The sequence below is a fragment of the Alligator mississippiensis genome, chromosome 2 (assembly GCF_030867095.1).
Source record: "Alligator mississippiensis isolate rAllMis1 chromosome 2, rAllMis1, whole genome shotgun sequence".
In the NCBI taxonomy this organism is placed as follows: Eukaryota; Metazoa; Chordata; order Crocodylia; family Alligatoridae; genus Alligator; species Alligator mississippiensis.
In genome coordinates, this window is record NC_081825.1 from 235,538,251 (window position 1) to 235,555,162 (window position 16,912).

General features: G+C 40.9%; 1 protein-coding gene across 4 annotated transcripts in view; it reads left to right on the forward strand.

The window, feature by feature from the left end:
• The window catches only part of RGS6 (regulator of G protein signaling 6), a 600,794-nt gene that overhangs the window by 499,050 nt on the left and 84,832 nt on the right, over positions 1-16,912 (forward strand). For all 4 annotated transcript variants that reach the window (XM_059722918.1, XM_059722920.1, XM_059722921.1 and 1 more), the window contains exons 8-12: positions 1,718-1,794; positions 3,735-3,816; positions 4,395-4,469; positions 6,622-6,720; positions 9,095-9,156. In XM_059722918.1, coding sequence (XP_059578901.1) covers positions 1,718-1,794; positions 3,735-3,816; positions 4,395-4,469; positions 6,622-6,720; positions 9,095-9,156 — 395 coding nt within the window. The remainder of the gene's footprint in view (positions 1-1,717; positions 1,795-3,734; positions 3,817-4,394; positions 4,470-6,621; positions 6,721-9,094; positions 9,157-16,912) is intronic.

Genomic DNA, 16,912 nt, shown 5'->3' on the forward strand with positions numbered 1-16,912 from the left:
TGCTGATTGCTTCACGCGATTAGGGAACATTTGTGAACTCCAAATCTGCCTTCTTAATGTGAAACAGGCATATGATAAGGGCACCAACTCTTCCTAGCCATTATACCAACTAAGCAGTGTCATGGGTGTAAACTACCACTACTCAGAGGAGATGTGGACCCACTGAATTGTTGAAGAGTTCCCAGTGTTGCTGCTTTTCTAATTTTTTTGGAAGAGGGATTCTCTGTACAGGATTCTTCCACATACGTATTAACCCAGCTCTGAAATCTGCCAAAAATGATCTCTGTAGAGCAACACAAACGTCATCTTCTGGGTTCCATTGCATGATCCCCGGGACTCTAAATTCATACTGGTAAAGCAATAGTCTGGGCATGTAAAAATCAGGTATCCTTATTTTTGGCCAAATCTAAGCCTGATTCTCCTGTCATATACGCTGGCTTTACACTGGTGTCATTCCATTGGCTCCAGTAGAGTTACTCCTGATTTGCACCAACATACAGTGGGTGTGGCTGTTTTTTTTTCTTTTGCCTTTTCACAGACACAGCTGGTTTGAGTAGTTATTCCCTTTGATTAAAATAAAGAAAAACATCCCAATTCAGGAAAGTTGTGAAGCAAATGCTTGAGTGCTTTCCTGCATACGTATGTACTTCATCTTATGGATGGATGTATCTCAGGGATAACTGGGAGATTCTATGGCCTATGTTATATGGCAGATCAGACTACTTAATCAAAAAGTCCTATTTGGCCCCAAAATCTATGAATAAATGTGGTTAGGTGTTCTCTTGAATTGGGACAATAGCTATAGCTTAACATCTTGCCTTTTAGTTCAAAGGTAGCCATCATTTAACTGTACTCAAGCTAATACCTTTCTATGGTTACATATGAATTTGGATGTGTGCCTTCAGAATACCAACAAGTGTTATAAAGTTAATTCTGGACATGATGAGTTTGAACCTAGCATTTTAATTGTGCCCTTACCCCCACCCCACCTTGAATTTTTATTAAAGTTCAAACCCTTCGTTAAAATTTGTGACTTGGATATATCTCTGGAATGGCTGTGAACCATTACAACCTAATAATACCAGACTTGGCAGTTTAGATATGGACCCAAAGGTTGCATTTGGGCCTATCTGTCATTACTCCCATTGGCTAGAGTGCTAATCAGTTTCTTGATGATGAGTCACCCTGATGATTTCCAGACTTCCGTTTTTTGCAGCAATCGAGTGACTTCAAGAAGTAGGTATCCACTGACTAAAGGAGGGGTGCTTAGCCTTTATAACACATGCAAGCAAAACCCAAGATAGTTCCAGAAGATTAAAAGCAAAGTGCAGCAAACAAGCAGCAATAGCAGCCAATACACTAGAGCGTTGTCAGTTTCAGGAGGATTCTCAGTATTATTTTGTGGGAAGTAAATTGATGGACGCGTGGGAACAAGTCCAACACCACTTTATTGGCAGTGCTCTGGCACTGTTTCACACTCCTACAACTTCTGCTAAAGTCCTTCCATTTACAACAGAGTGCTAGCTTGAACAGAACGTGCCATTAGATTGACATTCTTAACAGTTAACCTCCTGAGACAATTGACTAGGAGCCAATATTAATTTCAATGTCATGAGCATTCCAGGTTTAAAAAAACATTGACTTGCTAAATTTGTTATTAAACTGCTGTAATAATTATCTCAATTTATTGTTCTTGTTATTTCTCGTCTCTTATAAGGAAAATTTAGCAAGACTGCAGAGGGCTTTTGCACGGAAGTGGGAATTCATCTTTATGCAAGCAGAGGCCCAAGTGAAGTAAGTATTTTGAGTGCAGTGAAAAGGGGATTGGATTAAGAAAATATTTCCCAGTCAACATCTGTGTTGAATTGTAGTCACTGTCAGACTGCAAACAACATCAGATTAATGCTAAAGTCACCTGTCAAAAGAGAGAACGATAGGTTTAATCATCAGTGCACATATCTGTGAGTTGGGAACTCCAGGCTTTATTTCTCACTCAGACACTGATGCACCATATGACTTTAGGCAAGTCACTCAAGATTTCTGCCTCAATTTCTGCATAAATGGAAAAGAAGCATGATTGAAAGCGTGTAAAACACTTGATAGGATAAATGTTGTCACTTCTGAAGAAGCCAGAGAGTTGGCTCTAACAGTCCATAAGATACGTATATCTCACTTTTTCACCCCACTGGATATGTGACACCCCTCAGAAAACATAGTTATAACCATACTATTTGCTATTCTGCTTGCGCTGCCAAAGCAATATGGAGAATTCTACAATTTTTCCATGAGACTTAGATTTCATAAAAAATATGATTTTATACTCCTACCCCCATCTTTTCTCTCTGAATGCCCATACACGAGCAGGGAGGCTGCTCTGATGTGGTATAATTCCAGTGTGTCAGAGCACTTGATTAATTGAGTCTGCTAGAGCATGGCAATTACTGTGCTCCAGCAGCCTCCCGCATCTTGTGTATCAGCATCCCCGTGCTTCAAAATGGCAGCAGGGACACTTTATCTAAAGCTCATTCAGCCACCTTTAGATATAGTGCCCCTGCCACCATTTTGAAGCATGGGGACGCTGATACATGAGATGCTCTGGGCACTTTAATTGGAGTAGCTATCTGTAATCACAGCACACAGTTTTGCAATAGTATCTTTAGTACATGTGCACTTCTGGGTTTGTGGACTATAGTAGGGGTCAGCAACCTTTGGGTGCCATAGGCTGCCACTTCCAACCCATCCCTCTGCTACAAACCTCAAATCTCCATCCCTCAGAGCATTCAAACCACCTGTGGTCACCTTGCTACTGATCCTCATCCCCAGCAGCAACAGAGAGGAATAGTTCTTCAGTGATGATTAGTTTTGGCGTGAGACAGCAGCAGGGAGATCTTCAGAGGGAGGTCTGCAAAGGGAAGCACCATGGAAGGAATGGGTGGCACAGAGCATCTATGTGCCTCCAATTCCCTTTGCTGCCTCAAGCCAAACTGGTCCTTCACAGGCTGGATCCAATCTTCAGGCCGTGGACTGATGACCCCCCCTGTTATAAAGCATGTAAAAGCCTGCAAGTCCATGTTGCAAAAGAAGATTTTACACGTAATACTTATAAAGCAGGGGAAGATCACACTTTCATGCTATGTAATAAGGATGTTTGTACCCTGGACAAACACTAAAACAAATAGTGTTTGCACTTTCAGGGTGAAACAGCATCACATGTTACAAAATGAAGGGATGTTACTAATGATATGTGTGTATGTATACATATGTATATGTTCGTGTGTGTATGCATATCTACAGTATTTCTTTGATTAACTCTGTAATTACATTGTAATTATGGAGCACTTAAAAGCATAGTAATTATCCTTAAAATAACATGCTAATGAAGAGATTATTTCAGTCCAGAATACAAGTGTTCTGCAGAGATGAGAAAATTGGAAGTTAAAATTGTAATTAGTCTTTGAGTTACTTAACAGTTTGCTGCCAAGATAAAAATTGTAATTAAAAAATGTATGTCTGCCACTAAAAGTGTAGCTTATTGCCACCAGAAGGAATTTAAGGCTCATTTTCTTTTTACTATTGTTTATATTTGGTTACCTTTTTTCTGTTTCACTCTGAGCAGTAAATCTTGACCGGTCACTGTCACTTTCTATTTCTTGTCAAGTTCACTTTGTTAGCTCAGTGCTGTTGTTCTCAAGATAGTGAAATTTTGGCTCATTTCCTTTTTCTTTTATTTCCAGAATTGATAGAAAAAAGGATAAAACTGAAAGGAAAATTTTGGATAGCCAAGAAAGAGCCTTTTGGGATGTTCACAGGCCAGTGGTAAGGCTGTTTTTAACTTGTGATAGCTAAAGGACCTTAATGGGCTTTTTCTAAACTAACAACCATTAGCTGTATGAAGAGGTTAGCTTTAAAGCCACTCCATATTTTCTTCAAACTTCAAATCAAGCCAAAACTGAATAAGTATATTTCAAATGTTTTAGATTTCTGCATGCACAAAATTGCTAATTTGAACATATAAATATATGTAAATGCATGCATATCAAAGTAGCTAGGCAAGTTTTGCTTCTTAGAAAAACATACCTTTTAAGAAAAAAGCCAAGTGAGTTTAACCTAAATGGAATTTGTGTGACACAGTTACGTGTAAATTGATTTAGTGTTGAGATCCCACCTTAGCAGCCTGAGCATTCTTGCTTAATTAATATGATTGCTATTATATAGTTTGAAGTCAATAAAGGGAGCATTTTGAAAAGATGCAATTCTTATGCCAATATTTATGTATAGTCAAAGTATGAAAACATATTTTCAGCTGGTATTATTCCTATTATTGTTTTCTAGAGGAAGGAGGTAGCATGTTCATTCTAAACGTAAGTGATGATATTATCAATATCTTCTTTTAGCCAGGTTGTGTGAACACCACAGAAATGGACATCAGAAAGTGTCGCCGTATGAAAAACCCCCAGAAGGTTAAAAAGGTCCAGTTTTTTTAATAACATTGTCTTACACCTAATATTGTCACTCTTAAATAAGAGTCATAAAATACTCTGAAAACATTAATTAACATTTATCCATAAAGGTAAGTTTAGTGTTATTTTGCAGGTGGACATATATCAGACCAAGTCATTGATAGATGGCATAGGCAAAATGGGCAGGTCTTATGCCTTGGGCAAGCCCTTATGGGGAATTCAGTGGCCACCTAATTTCAAGCAGCCATCTTTGTTTTGGACTGCAAAGTTTCCTAGGGGAAACAGCTTTAAAAGTTTTTTCTACATACCTTGAAGTAGGAGATGTGCCTCGTGATTGCTGCAATGCTGGCGCACGTGGAGTGTCCCACAGAAGTGAAGGGGGGCCCTCCACATGCTCACTGGTGATCCAAGAAGTGGACTGGAAGTACTTCCAGTCCACTTCCGGGTCTGCCAGGGAGCACACTGCCCACCCCCCCAGCTCGGCAATCGGCCGCAAGGGGGCCCTGGGTGCCCCCCCAGACCCAGGAGGCACCAGTCGCCAAACCAGGGAGGGCCCCCCCAGTGCACTATCCAACAGACCCAGAAGTGGACCAGAAGTGCTTCTGGTCCACTTCCGGGTTTGCTGCCAAGTGCACTGGGGAGCCCCCTGTGCTTCTGTGGAACACTCCATGTGCCTCAGCATCGCAGCACTCATAAGTCCCTGCTACTTAGAAGTATGTAGAAAAAACATTTAAGCTGTGTCTATGTCAGAATCTCTGAATCTTTCCGAATCTCTCCAAATCGATTCGGAGGATTCTGATTTAATTCAGAGAGATTAAAGAGTCCTATGATTCAATTCAGATTCAGAGATTCATCCACTGAATCAGGCCAAATCTCTGCCGAGTTGAATCAGGGACCAAAGCTTCGCTCAGCCCTACTGCCCAGTACCCCAACTTTAGCAGGAGGTGTAAAAGGTGTCCCTACCCAGATGTTTCTACAGCTCAGTAGTTTGACCATAGCATAACTGGTCCTAAATACCACTTTTGCAAGTGATACAATTTTCAAAAGTATTTAGTTGCCTACAAGAATCTGACACTTTGCAAGTGGACTTTCAGTGAGATTTAACTCGCCTGAGCATAAGTCTGTTTTGGAAATGAGACTTGAGACTCCGAAGCCCTGCTGGCTATTTAAATTCATCCTGATCATTCAAATGTCTCCTGCAAATATCAAATGAAGAAAAATAAACAAATTCATAAATAATAGATATCTGTACTGAGGACAGTGCCAGTTTAGTTTTCTGACAAGTAAATGCCCTACTAGCTAGGCTGGTAAATTTTCTTTTAGAACATTTCCTGAAAATGTGACTCCTTTGACACCAATTAGGCCCCTTTTCAGTTTCAGTCTATAAAAAACCTTGGGATTAAATGTTGCTTTCAAGCTTGGGAGGCAATGGACTTGGACTTCTGCTCCCACCCTTAGTTTCTCTTTTCCCCACCCCAATTGCTGATCTTGCAAGTAGATAAACGTGGTAGTCCCATGAAGCCAATACCTCCTAAAAAGGAACATCAACTATGTATTCCAGTTCCAATATAAACACCCTTCTATTCTTTATGGAATAAGCTTGAAGCACACAGCACAAAACAGTTATTTTATATCTAGGTAGTGTGTTTTAGACATAAGAGATTTGATTGACTGAAAATGAAATAATGGCTTGTTCTCAGATTAGCTCATCAGAGATAAATCACAGTTTTTAGCTAACACAGCTGCAGGCAATCCAATATAAGTATTTGCAACGGCAGTCTGATTTTGAATTTTGCTGCAAGCTAAAGTATTATTGACCTCTGAGGAGCCAAAAAGTAGGAAATTGCTGACCAATTATTTTATTGCTTTGTGAATTACACTCTTCCTTTTGTGTGTACAGGCAATCCCCGCTTAACACTGTTTTGCTTAGGGCTGTTTTGCTCTAACGCTCATTTTAAATTGATACCTGATTTCATTTACCTCTCAGCAAGTTTTGTTATAACGCTCATAGTTGTTGTCTTGGGTCATCAAAAACTTTCGGTTTCGTTTAACGCTCATTTCACTTAACGCTCAGGTTTTCAGGAACCAATTAAGAGCGCTAAGCAGGGGTTGCATGTAACAAGAACATGCACTGATCTCTTGTGTTGTTTGTTCATTTCAGTCAGTATATGGCATCGCAGAAGATTCTCAGCCGCAGAGTCCTGTACATGTGCCCTCCCAACCCATACGAAAAACGACAAAAGAGGATTTCCGAAAACAAGTAAGCAACCAACCTTAGCACAACAACTCTGAAACTGAGTATTTCTATAGAAGAAGCAGCTACCATTGTTTTCAAAAAGATTTTTATATTGTTATTGACATACCAATAAAGCCAGCATCATATCTGATGCTTCCAAGTGCAAAATGATAAAAAGACATGCCAAAGTCAGCTTGATTTGAGTAAAGTAGCATGTATCTAAAGCTAAATATTAGTTAGGACATACGGTTATGTCATGGTAGATACTGTGGGCTGTAGTTTATTTTCAAATCTATGGAATGGCTCTTGAATCTATTACTTGCAAGACAGACACTGTTAAATATAAGCCATTTTATTTGCTGGTTTATTTAAATAATTCAGAATACATGAAAGGTTATAGCCAACCAATCTGGGGACAAATACAATGCAATATAACTTAAGGGCTAGATCCTATTTCACATTATATACCCAAATGGCATTTGCCCAAGTGTATAACTGCTATTTTGGGCACTCACATGCAGTTTGTGATTCTGTTCCATTGGGTACAATATGGACATACAAGTCATTAGATGAAATGGATGGAGAGCCGTGAAGAAGTTTCCATCCCATTGGGAGCAAGGGTCCAGGCTAGAATCGAGGGATTCCTTTCATCCAGAGCCGCATTCCCTCTAGCTTGTTCTGTTCCTCCTGGCCTCTTATATCTCCCCATCTTGGCTGCCCAAGGGAGCAGCTTCAAAGGGAGGCCTGGAGAGCTTCATGCATAGGTGTTCAGGGCAATTTTATAATGTCAGAGTGCAAATTAAAACGACAAACTGTGGGTAAGTGCCAAAAGCAGCAGTTATACAGCTGGATAAGTACCCTTTGTGTGTGTAACATGGCCCCACATGCCATAAATAGCAAGTAATTGATGTGAACAATGTATGGTCTGAAGATGACTTGACCAAAATATTTATTAAATATTCTTAAAGAATGAATTAATTCAGTGAAACTCAGGATGGGCTTGCAAGCAACTCCCTAGCTCAAACAGCAGTCTAATTTCTTCTCTCGCCATAACTTCCCCTCTCTGTCAGGTCACCAGGGCTACTTCACAAGTAGGCAGTACTGACAAGGGAGGGGGATCTAGCCAGTGCAGTTGAGAGATCTTCTCATACTGTATATCCTGAGTACAGCTTCCACAGCCAGAATTTCCAGAGCACTTCCACTAGGAATGAAAACTACGGTCCCTGGCAGAATGTGTGGTAGAAGGCAGGCACAGAACCACCCACATGTAGTAAAAGCCAAATATGAAAAGCAAAGCAGTTGTGGTCAGAAGCTCTCCAGAGCACAGCCAGACAACCTGCACATCTCTTCCAGCATGAGTGAATCTGCTCCAGTCATGATCTCTGAGAGACCTTAGGGTTTCCTCCCTGTAACAAGCTCCAGTCATTAGAGATTAGGAAGGAACTGTGAAGTTAGCTAGAGACAGGTCCTGCAGCATCAACACACTTTTCAGTAAGCAAGGCCAACATTTGTGACAATCATCTGAACCAAGTCTGAACACTCAAAATTAATGAAGTTGATACATCATTAGCACTGTCCATTCTGGTATATAGGTAAGAAATATGTGTTTGATAGGACATTACAGGAGTAGAAAACTAGTACTCATGTTGTAAGGGTGCTAAGAGTTAGAGGCAGAAAAAGGAGAACGGGAGAGAACTTCATATCCTGTTCTGATGAACTAGGTTTTATATCATATTTTGGTAAGCTAGAAGCCTTGTCCCAAAATACATGCATATATGTATAATTTATATACTGCATTGTTCTGATTATAAGTGTACCGTGTTTTCCTCCAAAGAACTTTAAAAATTGCATTGGCTTTTATGTGGAGGTAACCTATAATCAGATCCCCTACAGTTTGACTTTTGCACTCGTGATATTTTTGTGCATGCAATAAAAATGCCAAGTCAGTTTTTCAGCACAGTTTTTATATTAATATTTTTAGTGTATTTAACCCTTTGGGTCCTTTCTTTTGTTATTTGATTCTCCTGTGGGATTTTGTAAGGGCAATAACAGTTCAAGGTCTTTATCCATAGTAACCAACTGGCCATCAACTTAGATGCAGGGTCAGCTGCCAGAAGGAACAATCAAGTGTATATGCATGTGTGTGCCTACAAACAGATAGCATTTTTACACTTTAAATTGTTTTGTTTGAAGTTTCCTTTAATGCTTTGCCACAAGAAGTGAAGGTTCCTGGTGGAAGTTGTTAATAAGCTGCTTCTGATACCCACAGAAGTGTTCTGTTTCCTCCTTTGTTACCACTATGCCATTTGAAATGACAAGCCTATACTGCTTTGGGATACAATCAATGCATACACTAGACTTACTGGGTTATTAATGCCCTTGTCATCTCTCTTCCCAGATAACCTTTCTGAATGTGCAGATAGACAGACACTGTTTAAAAATGTCCAAGGTAGCTGAAAGGTAAGTTTCCCGATGTGCCTTATTATTATACAATCCTGTTGTGTCATCTCAGATGATCAAATTTGACATTTCCACAAAGTTAATGTGCAAAGCTGCATACAAAGAAGTTTGCAGAACTGTAGATTGAATCAAATATATCCCGTGACTAATCCTCACTAAATACAAACAACCTACAATTCTGTACTTTCCTTCCTGGGGTTGGGGAGGGACCTGGAGCATAGAAACCCAATTTTTTTTAATTAAAAAAAAAATCAGGGAAAAAGTTGAGGAAGCTAGAGTACTATAAAACCAAGGAAGCTAAAGTACTGTATACCTGTGAGAAGAGAAATTTGCAAAAACTTTGTAGGGATTGTTTTCCCCCTCACACACCTGCAATTTATTTCAGTAGAATTATCATTGTTTCAGTTACAAAATGTTCCTTTCGTGCACTGTATTTGTAAGAGATCTAAATAGTTTTTACTGTTCTTTAGTTCATACTCCCTTGCAGAATCAGCACAACTCTGGGAGAATTAAAGCTAAATTCTCTTCTGAATCTTGCATCATCTACAACAATGATGCCCAACCTTTTTGCCCAGCAGGTTTGATAGGCAATGCCCAGTCTATCTGCAGGCCAGATCCAGCTGCTGGCCATGGCTGGGCCCTATCTGACCATGCAGAGGGGGGCAGGAAACAGCCTGAACCAGCCATTCAGTGGGAAGGGGGTCTTACCCTGCCCCAAACCACCTGCACAGGGAAAGGGGGCATGGCCCAGCCCCAAACCAGCCTTGTGGAGGCTTGGGAATTTGTCAGTGGGAGACAGTGATGGTATTGCTACAGTTCCTCTGCCACCAAATTTCCCAACTTGTGGGAAGTCCCATGGACCAGATGCCATGGCTCCATGGGCTGCATGTGGCCCACAAGCTGGAGTTTGAGGACCCCTGATCTACAGGATTGCCAGCTCTGTTGCAGAGAACTATTCTGCCCACGGTTATGTACATCCACCCTCCTTAAAGTCGCAAAGGCCAATCTTTTAAGATGCTGATGTCTCAGGTGCAAAAAAAGGTAAAATTTGGCCTGCAGAATCTTTATTGCTTGTAGCTAGCCATGAACCAGAAAAGAGCTGATGTGAATTCATCATCCTCGAATAAGTCTGGGGAGAGCACCAGTTATTTTTTAACTTGGTTGCTTGTAAACTGGATAGATTTGCTTTGGTATTTTTAAGGTCTAAATAGGGATTCATGAAATGCTATAGTGAGTTGCTTTTCATAACAGAACTGTATGGTAACCTTAGGCAGTTGAACAATAATGATCTTGGATCTCTCACTTGTACAGTATTTAATAACCTTGCAGTGGTGAGACATGAACAGTGCCCTTGAGCCTGCTTTACCTGTGGTAGTTGGAGTGTTCTTGGGATCTGGGCTTTGTGCCTTGTAGTTGTGCAGCAGGATTGTTTTTGTAATTTTAGAACTAGGTTAGACCAGGGATCAGCAATTTACAGCCTGAAGGTTGAATATAGCCCACAGAGCCTTTGAATCCAGTCTGTGGAGCCATAGCTTTGGTGGCATTAAGTGATGGGGGCTGTGCTCATGCTGCACTGTGTTGCAACTGGGCACTGGGGACTTCAGCAGAGTGGGACCTCTCCCTGGGCCATGCCGCAGCCAGGGGGCAGGGATAAGTGGCAGAGGCAGCCAGGTCTTAGTGCCCACCCATCCCGTATCTGATCTGGGTCATTCCAGCTGCTTACTGAAAAATGTTTCCAACCCCTAGGTTACACATGCATTTGTATGGGATAGTTTGGACAGGGATGAGAAGCAGAGCGGACTAGATGAACCCCAGCCCTTCTTTTCTATCATTCTATGATTGTAAAGCAACACTGTAGGGGCAGTTCCTTGAGAAAAATACTTGAGAAACTTAAGGGATTTGCCATGTTTAACCAAATTAAACAGTCATTACTTCAAAAGTAAGTCCCCTGTTGGCTCATCAAATCTAACAATTTAAATGAAAATGTAACTAATTAAATAGTAAACATTCGAAGGTTTCATAAACCACTGTTTACCCTAAATGGTATTTTACTGTATCAAAAACGATTTCATCCATATTTATGCTCTGGGCTTTCTGAATCTGTTTCTCCTATTATCACTTAGGAGCAGAATGGTGAAGTTTATCAGAAAGACTCATTTGCAGATTTTAGCTATAAAGACCTCAGTACCTCAAGGCATTAATACTCTCCAAGGTAATTTATAAACAGACCAATATGTCTTGCTTGTAGTTTTCCTAAAATAGTATTATTTCAGAAAGATAAACTCTGTAGAATTTACTAATCTGTAGAGATTAGCGCATGCCTGTTCCTCAGGTAGAGAGCTACACTAGCATTGTAAATGGCAGTGTTATTCATTATTACCAATATTTAAAAAAATGACTGGTGATCTTGAAGAAGAGCTGAGCAGAAAAGCTTCCTAGCCTGTAGGAATTTTTCCCTTCCCAACCTGGGACAAAAAGTTGACAAAAAATTACACAAATCAATAAACCAGTCAATTAAAATATTTATTCCAAACTTTCTGAAATGTTTAATTTAGTTTTAGACAAGTTTTCTTTTTATTTTTACCTTGTTCAGTATAAATTAATTAGACTTTGGGGCCAAACATGTACTTTCAAAGAGGAAAAGAAACCTTTTTGTTCTGAAGATGTCAAAACAGGCTGCTTTAACAATTGTGAAACTGAAATAAATAAATAAATAAATCAGGTTATTTGTTGAAATGTATCTTTGCCCATGAAGATGAATCAGCACTTTTCAACTAAAAATGCTTCCATGGAAAATTCCAGCTCTCCTTTTGGTCACCCCCATTTTTGAGTACCCAGCTTGAGACACCTTCAAGGGGCATGATTTTCAGAGGATGCCTAATGCTGTCTGAAAATCAAGGTCCATTAAGAGGTCCAAGGTAAGCTAGGCAAGGGATTTTCTGTGATATCATTTATTGTACATACCACATTGTTGGGAGCAATGTTGGACAAGCTCTCAGGCACAAAACATGAGGGATATCAACATTCGCTGTTTAAAATGGAAAATCCACAAAATGAAGAAAAAAAGCCAGAAGAGTGCATTTTGTGCCTAAAAGTTTGTCCAACAACTCTCCCAACTATATAATTTTTTCAGTAAAAGGTATAACAAAAAACCCTTCTGCCTCACACATTTCCCCATACATCTCCAAACCAAAGGTAAGATACCCAGAGTCTCTAATTACTTTTGAAAATGTGACATACAGTAGTATAAGTAAGGTGACCACATGTCCTGTTTTAGCTGGAACAGTCCTGGATTTCAGAAGCTGGTCCTGGACAGCTGTTGAGAATTATAATGGGCATCCTGGAAATGCAGGGGTATGAAGTGCAGTCTGGCTGGGAATTGGAGTGGTGTGGAGCCTTGCAGGTGGACAGGCAGGCACCACTGTCTGCTCGGCATGCAGCCCCACCCTACCGACTTGTGAGAGCATAGGGTGGGGGAAGAGGAGGAGTGGTGTCCTGGATTTCCTGGATTATGTCTTGGATTTCCAGGATTTCCATATGGTCAGCCTAAGCATACAGTTCCCTGATTTGTTTTTGGAAAATTAAAAGAATGTCTTATTTCAGAAGTTTGCAAGCCTTTGTGCTCTATGCTCCTGCTAATGTAAAAAAGGGACAGAGCCTATTCCATCAAAGTAAAATACTATTCTATCCTGCTAGATTCACAAAGAAACAAATAACTTATCTACTTTTGTAACACACCCTTCATCCTACCCTTAAAAGCAGAGAAGAGCCGGAGGACCTAGTCCCCTTTTGTCTTAGTGGTTTTTCAAGAACTGGAGTCAAGTGGAATAGGATCGTGCATAGACATCTAAGTGCAGCATCTAAGTGTAATAGGATCTGGCCCTATGCTTTATATTATTTACCATTAATAAAACCATGACATAATGAAAAAGCAGACCCTGTAAGGAAGGAATAGAACAAGAATTACGGTGATAAAATCATGTGGTGACTTTGATTATTATTGGGTTACATTTTTTTTATCGGGTCACGTGTTTTCTGGTTTGGGGTTTAAAGGTATGGGCAACTGTGCCAGAAAGAGTCCTAGACATGGGTTGCTACACTGAATAAGACCCAAAGACAAAAGGAAGAAATAAAGAAAAGAGAAAAAGAAAAACAGGAGTGTGGCTGGATAAAAGAACGGGCAACTGAGAGGGAAAGAGTTAGGGAGAACAGGAATCTAAGACAAACGTTGTCCTTTGAGTCATCCTGTCCAGTGCTGAACACACACAAGCAGCAGATCTGTCAAATAAGATGGTGCTATTAGTAAAGAGTCTCTTTTCAGAGTAAGTCCACACTTTAAGGGACTAATTCAGTTGACAGTGTAGCAGGTCTGCACAACTGAGATTTCCTTTCTATGTCCTCTGTTAGACAGCTGAAATCTGACAGCTGTAGTCAGCCTGTGCAGAAGCACCTGGTAAATTTTCCATACAGTATAAAGTCATTTCAGGCCACCAATGAGAGAATACCAAAAGTGGGGGAAGGGAGGGGAGAGGGAGTAATAGGGATGGAAACAAGTTTCAGTATTAGCAAGACATTTTAGTCTAGCTAATTAGCCTTCACACAACTTCTGTGGTAATGCCCAGAGAAGACTGATATATGAAATACCATCTCACTTCCTTTGCTGCTGTGGTTCTCAACTGAAGCTAAATCACAAAAGGTGCTGAGCCACCTTGGGAATAGACGTGCCAGTCGCTTCTCATTTTTCATGCTAAAAAGCAAATGAAAAGCAGGCTGGGCACCCTTAGCAAAATTCCCTCAATGCATCCTGTTCAGATTCTTATTCATGCAGATATGTCTGCCAACCATAGCAATCCTTGGAGGTGTAGGTGTCACTCAATTGCTGCATCCGCCAGAAGACCTCAGCACAATCACTCTCCTTTTGTGTCATCCACACTTTTTTCTCCAGTTGACACGGACATAATTGACTTCAGAATGTGGTTTGGGGGAGGAGGAGCCTATAATTTAACACCCTGAGCTGTACTCACTCCTTTTCATAGTGCTTTTTTAACAAGATGCATGGCTTAGGGGCTGGAGCCCAGCTGCAAGGGGTTAGGGGATAATAACCTACCTGATTAGGAATGCTGGGCCAGCTGACAGAGATGATTGGCTAGGCTCAGAGGAAATTAAAAGCTCCCAAGAAGGGAAGCTGGGGAGGGGGAAGTTGGTATGCTAAGGTGGGGAAAAAGAAGCACTGAGCTTGGGTTGTCTTGCTCCAGGTCTGAAGAAAGACCTGAGGTTTGATTTTCCATCCCTTCTTTGCACATTTGCTTGTTTTGTTTGCTGGGGTGAAAAGCTTTCCACATGTATAATAAGCAGACTGGAACCAAGAGCTGACAGGCTTTTATGAGGAAGCTGGCTCTTGTGTCTGCCTAAGGGGGAGTCAGCCTGCTACAGCCTGTATTTCTCTTGTCACTTCTCATATTTTGTATCATTGTGTGTTGATATAACAATCATATATTGTTGATATAACACTATAATGATGCCCAAGGTAAATGTGGGCTCCTCCAACTATACTGCAAGCTGGTCCCTGAACCTGGCATCTTAGGGGCTGCACTAGATGATCCGGTGAGGTCCGTTCCAGTTCTGCTTTCCTATGAACCTGCAGGTGTCGCAGATTTTTTTGGTGGGTGTCAGCTGTGTCAAGGTTACTGTGAATCCACTGCAGGGTCCCATACATGTACATGTATGACAAGTGTCTAATGCCAACTTTGCACAGTTCAGTGAGCAATAACTACTTCATTCCCTACTAGAATTATACGGCATTACATGAAAAGCCAAAAGCCTTCATTTACATGTCCGTATAAATGCTCTCCCTTCCTATCCTATTTGCCTGTAACTTTAATTAGACCTCATGTGGCTTAGCTGTTGTCCCTATGCTATAGCAGCAACATGTATTTAAACATTTTTATTTGTTTATTTTTGCCACCACTTGTAGTGCTACTAATGCATCTTCTTTATTTCATTAAAAGCCATTTAAGTTTCACAGCTGAGGGTATCTGATTGATTCCTTTTTTTAACCTCCCCTCACACATTTCTAGCTTTGGGTTTACTGCTGCTCTCTGAAATTAGATGTTGCTCCTTCCTGCAACCCCCTACCCAGGGCTGTCATGAAATATAATCAACAAAATGAGATAAGGCAGGACTGGACACCCTGAGGTTCAAAGAGAACCTGTTTAGGTTACAAAGTCTACAGTTTTAATGCCTCCAGGTACCAGTTAGCACAAACAGAAAACAGTACAGTAGGGCAGGTCAAAGCAACTTCTTTTCATCTTTCTGACCTTTTCAGTGGGTGAAAGACCAGAGGAAGAAGTTTAACTTGGATGAGCACAACTAAACTAGAACAGCCTATAAGTATTGTAAAACATGTTTACCTTATTTAATGAACTGATGTGTAGAAATTCCTAGATAAAACTCAGCAAATAATGGGAGAAAAAAATTGTCCAAAGGAGTTCAGCTTCTGGATTAAAAACATCCTTGTTTTGAAGACACTAATGATTTAGCTAGCTCCAAACACAGTTCAGAAAAGCAACATAATTCTGATCTGCTTGTGAAAAAATTATTGAAGTTTCTCTACAATTTTTTATTAAAAAGAAGACTGTTAAAAGATAGTTATTATTATTAATCATTGTAATAGTATTTTAAATAATTACGACTGTCATACAAATTATTGTACTAAAATACCATTGGGCTAAATAAAAACTGTACAAACAACACAAAAATGGCCCTGCCTTGGGGAACTGAAATTCTCAGGCACTGAAGTTGCAAAGATTTATGTACATGCTTTGCATATTGTATGCGATACCATGCAAGTCAATAAAATTACTTGGTGCATACAGTGAAGCTTGTGCTGGGGTCTTGGTAAAACAGAAGAGACAACAGGTGGATATACCTGAAAGTGAGATTACAAATTAGAGTTAACAGGTGCTAATTGTGAGGAATACTAGTTGATGTTAAGGTTAGCACATGCTAGTGATGAGTTACACATTAACAGTTAATGCCATCTGATGTGCACTGCTCAGACCTGTGGCAAGAGGGCTTGCAAGCTGGGGTATGGCTAGGGACTGCAAGTCTGCTATGTGCCTGTCCTGCTCACTTGCTCTCTAGCTGCAGTATAGGCGGGGGCTGGGGAAGGGACCCGCTGTGCTCCTTGGATCACCCTTTCACCCCCCACCCCCATATCTCCCTGCCACCTACCACTGGTCCCTGGATCACCCCTCTCCCACTGCTCAATCGGCCTCTCCCCCCTGGATCACCTCCCTGTCACTCCAATCAACCTAAGACCAATAGTGAAAGCCAGGTGTGGGGGGTTTCCTCTCTTGCCTTTTTCTGGGCTCCTTGCATCACCCCACACACCTGGATTACAGCCCCACCAGGCCCTACATCTCCTCTGCAGCTCCTCACTCTTAGCTTTCAATCATTTCTTCACTATTGAAAAGTAATGAACTCCCTTCTCGTCAGTGCAAACTCCCTTCTCGTTGGTGCAGAGGCTGAAAAGGATCTTGGAGTCATTATTGATGCCAAAATGAACATGGGCCAGCAGTGTGAGGACGCAGTCAGGAAGGCCAACCGTACCTTGTCATGCATCCACAGATGCATCTCAAGCAGGTCCAAGGAGGTGATCCTCCCCCTCTATGCGACACTGGTCAGGCCGCAGTTGGAGTACTGCATCCAGTTCTGGGCGCCACACTTCAGGAGGGATGTGGACAACATGGAGAGG